The 11,268-nt window shown below is 41.2% G+C and overlaps 1 protein-coding gene across 3 annotated transcripts; it reads right to left on the bottom strand.

Annotated features, from left to right (window-relative positions):
* Positions 1-501: 501 nt before the first annotated feature.
* LOC120567327 (stem-loop binding protein) lies at positions 502-10,353 on the bottom strand. 3 transcript variants are annotated; one of them, XM_039814283.1, is made up of 8 exons: positions 10,143-10,353; positions 9,226-9,339; positions 5,970-6,083; positions 5,777-5,842; positions 3,847-3,969; positions 3,018-3,170; positions 2,787-2,895; positions 502-1,197 (listed from the first exon to the last, which is right to left on the bottom strand). In XM_039814283.1, exons 1-8 carry the CDS (start codon positions 10,199-10,201, stop codon positions 1,126-1,128), a joined length of 810 nt encoding a protein of 269 aa, XP_039670217.1. In that variant the 5' UTR covers positions 10,202-10,353; the 3' UTR covers positions 502-1,125. The 3 variants fall into 3 exon arrangements, with proteins under 3 accessions (XP_039670217.1, XP_039670216.1, XP_039670218.1); XM_039814282.1 differs by having other exon boundaries at positions 5,777-5,848; positions 10,143-10,352; XM_039814284.1 differs by lacking the exon at positions 10,143-10,353 and adding an exon at positions 9,877-9,979 and having other exon boundaries at positions 5,777-5,848.
* Between the last annotated feature and the right edge of the window lie 915 nt (positions 10,354-11,268).

Raw genomic sequence — 11,268 nt, 5'->3', positions numbered from 1 at the left:
CTAGATTTATGAGGTTAGTGATGTTGGACTGCTATTATTTTGAACACAACTGTAGCTACATAAGAGCAACATGACACGGTCATGAATGTGTCATAAACATTTGAAACAAGTCAAACGTTTGACATAACTTTTAGTGTCATTCAGTTTTTGTCATGACAAGTTATGGTTAGAGTTAGGGTTCATGACCTTGTCATGTCACTCTTATGTAGATCCCTTCAAGTAAAGAGTTACCCACTCTACACTCCCTCACTTTAATAAAACTGAATCAGACACATGCAATGGAAGAAATGCAGTTGTTGTACTCTTGCAGCAAAATGTACAGTGCTGGTTATCATAAAGTTCTGGTAATAAAAGGCAATATGAGACATTCAAGTTTTTTTTTTATTATTTGAAAGTCTTCACCATGAAAGAAACAACAACAAACACAGTAACATTAGCATTTAAAAAAAAACAACCAATATAAAAAACAAATCACAGCCCAATATAACAGAAGTAATGTTCTTCAGTATTTAAAAATTGTACATACTTTGGGGGGGGAGGGGAGAAATCTTGTCAATCTGAATTATGAAAATACTTTGCCTTTGGTTTGCCTTTCCTTTAAACGATTTAGAAAAACACTTTGAGTTTGGTCAGTTTCTATCTATTCTTTCATTCCATTTAGCGAGTACAAGCATTTGCACATAATGGACGTCAACAAACCTGGACGTCTGCCCTACCAGGCCACGGATCGGCGCTACAAGTGGTTTGGCGAACACCATATCCTAAACCATTTCAACTGACCAAAGCGTGATTAAACATGCAACTGTAAAATCCTGCCATAAAAGAAACAACAACAAAAAACTCCCTGAGCAGATTAGTGATCTGGAAAAAAGAAGAAGGTCCCAACCATTGGATTAAGGAGCACTAGTATAAATGGAAACTAAAGATGCTACAGTGTTGAACTAGTAACTACCAGCTGAGACGCAGACACAGCACTGTGAAGCTGTGCAGGGCGCAGAGTTGCTTCCAGCAGCGTCAAGTAGCTGCAACCTGGAACAGAGTCCTTCTGGGAGACACGGTGGGCTGTGAGAAGTCAGAGTGCTGGGGGAGCGAAACCATTTTTTTCCCTTCATTTTCCATGACAAACTACGCCATGTCAGGCTCCACTGTGGTTTCTGTCTTCTGTACTTTGACTGGAGTACCCGAGCAGTCTTCGCCCTGAGCAGAATGAGAATAGGATTTATTGCAAGTATCCGAGAAAGTAACATTTACAAAGTAGTGGTGTAACGGAGCGTGGTTGCTCCGTGCCGATTAGTCTCGCTTTGCTCCTCCAAACGGCATTCGGGGATGGGAGGAAAACGTGCTCTGGTTTAATGGAATTTATTTAACCCTTGTGTTGTCTTTCCTGTCGACCTTTTTGTTGATTTCCTTCTGTGCGTTTGACGTTTCTGATCATTTTTTTTTCAAATGCTATAAAATTGAATAAAACACGCAAATTCAATGAAAGTAGTGAACCGATCATTTATATATATCATTTACTTGTGAAGAGTAATGGTTGCAGGGAACCAACCACTTTATTTATGCATTTATTTTTTGGGACAATTTCTTTGAAAGAAAGTCACATTTATGATATTAGAATTATTATTATTATTATTTTTTTAAATGGGTCAAAATTTGACCCGAGCACAACAGGAGGGTTAAACCAATCACAATCGTCTTGGGCGGTGCCACCGGAGAAAAGCTGCACCGCGGCTGCAAAATAGCCTCAGGAAGGAACTTGTTTTGGTGGAACGTGTACGTTCAAAAGGTTGGTTTAGTCGTGCAACAGAAAACTCAGATTGGACAGATAGTCTAGCTAGCTGTCTGGATTTACCCTGCAGAGATCTGAGGAGCAGTTAACCATAGTCCTCAGAAATCAAACAGAGTTTAAATTGCCAACACAAAGGAAGCCCAAGGCAACCAATATCCGGCCTAAATGAGTGAAATCGGAGCAATCCCGGAAGTGGAACATCAAGGATATAGACTAGTACGTATTGACATTCACGGTTCAGAATGCGTGTGAACCGTGGATCAGTTTAACCATAATAACAGTGTGAAATACCTTTTTTTACTGTCGCGGTTACTTAAAAGTAGGCTGATAAATCTCTATGGAGGGTTGCCGTGTAAAGATACAGGCAACGCAACTTTGTTCTCACGTGAACGGCGCATGTTAAAATCCCTAAAAAGACCGGTACCAGAATAGCAATGTGGATTTCGGTGCCACTTAAATGTCTGCGCTGCTTTCTGATGCTGGGATCCCCTGGGTCAGCGGGGATCCCGGGCCTTGTTAATAAAGCCGACTGCAGTTGGGAAGAAACGGTTTTTGTGGCTACAGGATTTGGTTCTGATGGACTGCAGCCTCCTCCCAGAGGGGAATGTTTTAAAAAGTTTGAGTCCAGGGTGGGAAGGACTTGCTACAATCTTTCCTGACCCTTCAGGGTCAAAACAAGAGAGCAAAAGCAACTAGTTCGATTAAAAAAATAAAAAGCTGCTTCATTAAGTTCTTTTTCGCCCCCTGCTTTAAATTAGGCTGCCCAACTCTTGTAGTTATTAGTACTGGATTCGAAGGGGAACTACTAGGGGTGGGGAACCACCAGAGGCCTCACGATACGATATTATTGCGACTTTAAACATATTGCAATATTCTGCGATATATTGCAATATAAACTATGACTTGAATATATTTCTTATGGCTTTAAAAATGATTCAGACGTAATAGGGGATTTGATAGAACTCGACTAAACAGATGATGACTCAATCAAACTCACCTCCAGTGAAAGGCTGCGTGCAGGGAGAGAGGCTGGGGCATTCTGGGAGTCTGGCAAGGTTGGGAAGTCCAGCTCAATGTCCATTACGTCACCGAGATCCAGCTCCTCACTGGAAGAACAAGAGGACAAAACGACTAATGAGCATGACCCAACAGCTGACTGAGACTGAGGTACATTCTCTATCGGCCTCGGGTGACTCGGATCTTTGTCGGAGGCCAAATATCTTCTTACATATCAAGGACTTTGTCCTGGCCATCCTCCGTTGGGGGGTCCCAGGCGTGCAGTTTGACCTTCCACAGTTTGATCTGCTGGTCCCAGGAGCGACGGCTGTACTTCCTGAACTTATTGGGAGTCTTTGGGTGAACACCCGGCTGACGCATGTGTCTGGAAACAAAAGGGGATAGAAAAAAAGAAAAAAGAAACAGAGATCAGAAATCAGAATCGGTTATTTTGCCAAGTGGGGCTGGGTTTGTTTTTATATATTCATTTGAATGATCAAATATCGATTCATAAAATCCAGAATGGATCTCCGTCTGTATCATATGAAACTAGAAGGCCTAAGGAATCCATTGGGGAAGGCGGTTAAATAACAAAACATAGGCTACATTTTGGCGAGAACAAAAAATAAAATGTCACGGCCATTTTAAAAAGGAGGTCCCGACTGCTCTCACCTCAAGATATCTGAATGAAAGGTCACTCAAAACTCAGACTGTAGAAATCATAGAATATCTTTCATATCCCAGCAAAAAATGGACTGAAATATACAGAATCGACACTGAATCGGAAATCGAACGAATGAATGTAATCGAATTGGGACCTTGTGAATCGGAATCTAACGATTTGGGGGAAATCCGTGGCGATACCCCGGCTCTATTGCCAAATATGTCTGCACATTCAAGGAATTAGTCTCGGCGCGTGACGAAAAATACAGTCCAAAGTCAAGGTTCTACTTATTTATTGTAAGACATTATTTATATTGTTCTATGTCGCACACACGTACTCATAATAGTTGCAGTGCTGTACTGCTTGTGTGTGTGTGTGAGTGTGTGTGTGGACCTACTTTGGAACTTCCTTGGTGTATCGGTCATAGGCCAGTGTGTTCTTGCCATAGTTGATCTGTTTCTGGCGCCGTAGCAACACGGCCTCATCGGTCTCCATGTTTTCTCCTTCTCTTGAGTCACAGCTGCAGACAGACAGGCGAGGTGTATTCATACATACAGACTCAAAGAATAAAAAAAAAAAATAAGGCACGACAGGCTCCTCGTTCATTGTGAATGGAAACTACAAACAGCGTGGCCCCGCCCCCCGCGATTCAGGACGCTTAGGTCACTTTATGAAAATGTCCTCTTTAAACAAATGTGGGAAGAGGCGATCCCGATCAACAGCTTTACCATTCAACGTGATGGAAGTGTCCCGAGGTACCGGGACTTGAACGCAACATGACGAAAGACATCGCTCAGGAAAACATACACCTACTTGGTTGTGCGGCAGTATAGTGGTAACGGGAGAAAAATAACAATGATCAGAGAGGAGTATGTAAATGATGTGCTCAACTAAACACACCTGCGAGCTTCAAGCTTGTGAGGGGGAAGAGAGAGAGCCTGCTACTTTGAATGTGTGTGTGTGTGTGTGTGTGTGTGTGTGTGTGTGTGTGTGTGTGTGTACACAGCTGGTTAGACTCAGCAATGATGGATGAATATTATGGCTGAACATTTAATTGTTTTCAATGAGAATGATAAAAAAAAATGGTCATTTAAAAAAACCTGCATCATCACAATATCATCTGGCGCAATAACCGTATCACGAAAGGCTGCGACATATGGCGATAGACACTCCGATTTTTTGTGATGGTTGAAAAGAAAACATCAGAAGAAAATTCCACTGTAAAATGTTAACTGTCACTCTCTATTTAGCCTTTCATTTTCAATTCAATGTTGAATTTGTTCAATAAAAGAATGTTGGAAATTATGTCCTCTCATTTGTTTTAAAGGTCCCATGACATGGTGCTCTTTTTGGATGCTTTTATATAGGCCTTAGTGATCCCCTAATACTGTATCTGAAGTCTCTTTTATATAGACCTTAGTGGTCCCCTAATACTGTATCTGAAGTCTCTTTTATATAGACCTTAGTGGTCCCCTAATACTGTATCTGAAGTCTCTTTTATATAGGCCTTAGTGGTCCCCTAATACTGTATCTGAAGTCTCTTTTATATAGACCTTAGTGGTCCCCTAATACTGTATCTGAAGTCTCTTTTATATAGACCTTAGTGGTCCCCTAATACTGTATCTGAAGTCTCTTTTATATAGACCTTAGTGGTCCCCTAATACTGTATCTGAAGTCTCTTTTATATAGACCTTAGTGGTCCCCTAATACTGTATCTGAAGTCTCTTCTCAGAATTACAGCCACTAGAGCCAGTAGGATGTGCCATTTCTGTCTGTAGCTATTGAGGAGGAGGAGGGGGGGCAAGGTGGAGGGTGGGGGTGTGGCCTTGACCAACTGCCACTTTGCTCGTTTGAAAGCCATGATGTCTCTCTCTCATAGGGGGGCTAAATTCTCTGGGCGGGCAAAGCAGAGAAAGGGGAGGTAACCTTGCTCCTTATGACCTCATAAGGAGAAGATTCCAGATCGGCCCATCTGGGCTTTCATTTTCTCAAAGGCAGAGCAGGATACCCAGGGCTCGGTTTACACCTATCACCATTTCTAGCCACTGGGGGACCATAGGCACGTTGGGGGAACTCATATTAATGTAAAAGAAAAATGTCATGGGACCTTTAAACAAGCAATTTGTTGAAAATGAAGAACTGAGTACACTTTAATATCTGGTTATGTATCGCAGGCGATATCTTTACTGCGACCTTCAACGACGATATCGCATATTTTCCTCATGTCGTGCAGCCCCAATTCGGTGTTCGGCGAGGCGGGATAACCGCGCAACAGTTCCACCCTGAACAGGCTGTGAAAGGGACCGACATGCAATAGGGTGACATACCTCTCAGAAGAGCCAGACGAGGTCTTTCTCTCTCTCTGGGTGACCTCTGCACCCAGTATCCTCCTCCTGTAACTGGACACAGTGCACACACAGTCAGTGAAGATTGGCACACAATAAAAAAGTGGACTTTGAATGAATCAAGAGACAATAAAAAATAAAATTTAAAAAAAACCAAGAAGCAGAGTTTGTTTACCGCTGCATGTCTCTGTGTACATCCCTCCTCATCTCATCGTCATCTACCTGGCTGCCCCAGTCAGCCGGTCTGCTGCAGCGAGACACCGGGCCTGTGCTCTCTGGAGTGGTGAAACTAGGGAGGAAGCACAAGAGGTACATACCCGCATTAACACATGGAGGGGGAATACAAGTTCACGTTGCCACGGTGACAGCAGATGTGGCCGCACACTGCCAACTTTGTTGACCGAGTACCGTTTCCAATACATTGTGTTGAGCGTCAAGCGAAGAATACCACGCGGCCAATCGGACAGTTTTGCAGCTAAACTATGTAAAAAGGTAGTCTCACATTGCCAGACCTTCCTCCACAGCGCTGCGGAGGAGGGTCTGGCTAGTCCACGCGGCATTCCGGGATGGAAGAAAAGCGTGCTCTGGTTTATTGGCATTTCTTTAACCAAAACTGAAAGTGAAATTATTTTTTCAACATTTTTTACATACACTACCATCAGTATATTGTACACACCACTCACACCAATGTATTACCACTAGTTTTACACTAATTGTTTGTCGAATTCATGGTCAAGAAACCTCATTTATATGAAATGATATTGATTTTTTTAGTGTTTTGTCAAAGTTTATTTTCATGATACGGTTTCGAAACCATTTTTTTGGGGTAGTGAACTGATCCTTCATTTAACTTGCAAGGAGCGTTGTATGGAACCATCCATGTAATTTTTGGACAGTTTGGATGAAAGAATCCCAAATTTCTGAAACTTTTAAAAAAAACGGGTCAAATTTGACCCACGGACAACAAGAGGGTTAAACCAATCACAATTTCTTGGGCGGCACTAAGCACCGGAGGCAGAAACGGCGCCGCTGCAACATAGCCTCGGGAAGGAACTTGTTTTGGTGGAACATTTGTATGTTCAAAGGCTGTTTTTTTAGTCGTGTAACAGAAAACTCAGATTGGACAGATAGTCTAGCTAGCTGTCTGGATTTACCCTGCAGAGATCTGAGGAGCAGTTAACCAGAGTCCTCAGAAATCCACCGGAGTTTAGATGGCCAACACAAAGAGAGCGATGGTGATTGTCATCCGGCCAAAATGAGGGACATCCGGCAGAACTTTCGGCAGCAACTGAACAATACCGGAAATGAAACGTCGTCAATATAGACTATGTAAAAGGATACGTTAGAAGGTAAGAGAGAGGAGAATAATTGGAAAATATTGCGATGTACACTAGAAAGGTATAAAACATAATTATGAGAACATTGCCAACTGATATCAAGTGATAATACAATAAAAAGGCAATATAATATGCTAATTTATTTAATATTATATTCCATCACATTGCTACTAATGTGAAACATTACATTAAAGCGAGGGGCATTCTGTAAATAACTTACAAAATAGATAAAAAAAGGAACACGCCGACTTATTGGGACTTTAGCTTATTCACACTAACCCCCCAGAGTTAGATAAGTCGATACATACCCTTCTCATCTCTGTGCGTGTCTTAACTCTGTCTGACGCCCCCAGCGCTAGCTAAGCCTAGCACAGATCCTGGAGGTAACCGGTTCCATCTAGCCTACTGCTCCCAATAAGTGACAAAATAACGCCAACATGTTCCCGTTTACATGTTGTGATTTGTATAGTCACAGGGTGTACAAATAACAAGGTCACATGAGACACAGCTGTCTTCTAACCGCATACAAACTGGGAACTATATTCTCAGAAGGCGAAGCACTGCTACTTCTGCTACTTGGGCGGAGTGATTAGCGCAACACCTGAAAAGCACCGTTCTTACTCTCTGCTCCTCACCACGGGGCTTCTCAGCAAATCACTCCGCCCAAGTAGCAGTGCTTCGCCTTTCTGAGAATATAGTTCCAGATTGTTTACACAATAACTGCGGTGTCTCATTACATCCTGTTAAAGACATGTTGAAGTTTTTCACTTATTAGGCAATAGTAGTTAGGACTGATTACCTCCAGGATCTGTGCTAAACGAGGCTAGCGGTCAGACAGAGTTACGACACGCACGGAGATGAGAAGGGTATGTATGGACTTGTCTAACTCTGGGGGATACGGTGAATAAGCTAAAGTCCCAATAAGTCGGCGTGTTCCTTTAATATCAATTAAGGCCTTCTTTTTTGACTAATAAATTCAATTTATTTTAGAACTTTTTAAGGATCCGCAGGAACCCTGTAACAGCAGGACAGGTGAAGTGAAGATAACGTTGATAGTCCAGCGTGAACAACAAAGTAACATACTGACCGACTCTGTTTTTAGCCGAGCTTGACAAAAAGAATATTCTGTTAAAACAGATGGCTGCCGTTTTGCCCTAATGTTTCTCTGTGAAGATTGTACACCAGTCATCATTTTGTTTCAATGGAAACTCAGCTCCTGGCATTCTTCGCCACAGTTTTGGAAGAAGGAAAAAAACTGGAGAAAACAGGCAACCCAGCTTTAAAAGGGACATATTTTCTTTTTAAATAAGTGCTGTGTGGTGGACCTAAGTCATGCTGATATGAAGAGTGGTTCATGAGGATTTTGAAAAGTATTCAAAGAAATTTCAAAGTATTAAATTTGGCCCCAGCCTATTTGCCAGGCCAAAGCAGTCAATTTAGACCAAAGGCAAACTCAAGGCCCGCGGGCCAAATCCGGGCCCTTGCAAGTTTTGATATATATGTATATATATATATATATATATATATATATATATATATATATATATATATATATATATATACGCTGAAACCAAAAAGACAGAAACTGTTTTCAAACTGTAATTATGCGACACTCAAAACAGAATTTGGCAGATTTGCCGACTCTGACAATCATAAATTCCCACAGAAGCAGTGAGTTTGCATTTTCAGGCCTACAAAACAGGTCGTTATAAAATATTTAATAATTGTTTTTAGCTCGATTTTCTAAACTCTATGAAGGAACTTTTTTTGCTGACTTTTGTCGACCAAACTTTAAGTGACAAAGCTGTATGAGACATGCAACAATAGTCAACATTTTTTTTACTTTCAATTAAATAAAAAGCATGTCAATAAACTAAACATGTCTGGCCCTTAATGTGATTCTCATTTTCTAGTGTGGCCCTTAGTGAAACTGAGTTTGACACCCCTGACTTAGAGGAAACACTGCTGTTCATCCGTTTGCACGTCTGGTGATATGCTAAACTGCACTTCGTTGTCTCAGTTACTGTGCTCTGACAATAAAGTTGAATCCAATCCAAAAGAAAGTCCACTTCTATTGTAAGTGTGTAGTCTTACCTAGCATGTCTTTTTTCAGAGTATCTGTAGCTGCCGTCGGTGTGGCCGCCGTTCTCCCTACCACTACCACCTGCCTCTCTGTTGGCCCGCAGGCTTCCGTCGACCCCTCGTTTCCTGCAGGGGGGAGAAATAAAGATTTGGATTAAAAACATACAAGCACAGGATTACTTCGTTACAACAAGCATGTCTGAAGTAACCTTCCCCCTAACGTTAACGTTTCTATCCGTCTCGAGTAAACCAATAAGAATAAAAAAGGCGATAAGCAAGCGCCTAAACCTACCTAGCTAACGTTAGCGCGGCAAACGCAGAACTAGCTTGCAGACCGTATGGGGCATAGTTTTGAAATGTGTAACGTTATTACAGCAAGATACAGCAACTTAACGTTAATGCTAAGGTTTCCAAAAATCAAAACAAAGATGGCAGCCCGCCGGAACTCCGGCCGCCGGGCTAGCTAGAAAAGACAGTCGCCACTTACGAAGAGGGTTAAACGCTTTGTTATAACGCAGCAAACGGATTTTGTTTTTTTAACATTAAACGTGTCATTGACGAATCTGAAAGTAACGTCAGAACCGCGGCAACGTCACCTGTTTTTAGAGAAGCTTCTGGGTTGTTATTTCGCCTTTAGAGAAACCGATAGTTAACTTATATTACCTCTGATACATCAGACGCACAGAACCAGGGCTAACGTAAGTTGCACCCCTAGCGTTACTTAAACCAGCTTTCCGGTGTCCAATAGAATAGAAATCCTTAGTTTAAAAGTTTCTCCCGCCATCTGCTTCCTATTTCCGATTGTTCTGGCCGTCTGTTCATCCATCCATTAACGCGATCTAGCTAGCTAGCTAAGTTACACACAATGGAAGCTCGTAATAACGGTGTTTTAAGTAAGTAACGTGAAAGGCACAGCATTCGAAACGTACCTATTTTCAGGTTTGCTGCTGTGAGGGTCACTTCGTCTGCCTCTGGTCCAGTCAGACATTTTCTTTGTAAGGAATAGCGTGATCAAGGAGTATCTGGAGCGGTAAAGTAGCTCTGTTGTCAGCCGGCAGGCTCTACAGCAGTGAATCTACTGATACCCGCCAACACCAAAAGACGCGCGGTTCCAAACAATCCCAGAAGTCACGTGGCCGGAAAGGGCGGTTATACATGTAAATTAAAGTTCCCAAAAGGTGAATCCTAAATCGGATCTGCTAGAATGATCGACGTAGTTAGCGTAAGGCACGGGGATTGGTTAGAGTAAGAATACCAGGGTGGGTAAGCCAATCAGAGGCAGAATAAGGCGGGCCACGAGCCACATCCTTTGACGTCGACACGTCTAGTGGATCCGATCTAGCATCTACCACTTCCTACATTCTGAAAAGAAAATGACACTACACATACAATCACAGTTGAAGGGAAAATGGTATCACCTACTTCGAATGTAAAGATAGGAACTTGTGTAATAGTGTAAATCTTTTTATTATATTAGGTAGGCTAAGTTCCATATTCACAAAGCTAAATCAAAAACTATTGTTAGTTGAAAATGATATGCACGTCTAGTCTCTTTGGTAATTACACAAATAAGAAAGGTATTTCAATAACTAATATCTACTCAGAACTATTTAATTAAAAACACTTGCTGTCATGACTTTAGTGAAGTCTGTAAGTCTGTCACCTTTTCATTTATTTATTATTATTATTTGTGTAAATTATTTATTTTGCTTTTATATTAGGTAATATATATTTGATTATGTATAATTTATGTTTACGAACTGAGATGACAGAATATTCGTAAATTAAATTAAAAAATAAATAAATAGCATTTACCATTTCTAAACTGTGCTTTGTGCCATGGGTGTATTATGCAGGAACACATGATGGCGACATAATCATTCAATTTCTAGTTTCCGAGTTTACTTCCGGGGTATGTTCGAGAGTGATAGCTATATATATATATATATATAAATATATATATATATATATAAATATCTTTTTTATTCTTTACTGTATAATAGTGATACAAACAATCAAGGCACAATGTGTTTGTACATTTGTCAAATAAGTGTT

Source organism: Perca fluviatilis, chromosome 10 (genome assembly GCF_010015445.1).
Source record: "Perca fluviatilis chromosome 10, GENO_Pfluv_1.0, whole genome shotgun sequence".
Lineage (NCBI taxonomy): Eukaryota > Metazoa > Chordata > Actinopteri > Perciformes > Percidae > Perca > Perca fluviatilis.
Note: the sequence above shows the minus strand (reverse complement) of the source record. Positions and strands in the feature narration are given on the sequence as shown.

Excerpts from the sequence above, each read along its gene's own strand:
- LOC120567327 (XM_039814282.1), bottom strand. The coding sequence starts at position 10,201 with ATGTCTGACTGGACCAGAGGCAGACGAAGTGACCCTCACAGCAGCAAA. Across the intron at positions 9,340-10,142 it reads AGCAGCAAACCTGAAAATAG|GAAACGAGGGGTCGACGGAA; the intron begins GTACGTTTCGAA and ends TCCCCCCTGCAG. Across the intron at positions 6,084-9,225 it reads TCTGAAAAAAGACATGCTAG|TTTCACCACTCCAGAGAGCA; the intron begins GTAAGACTACAC and ends CTTCCTCCCTAG.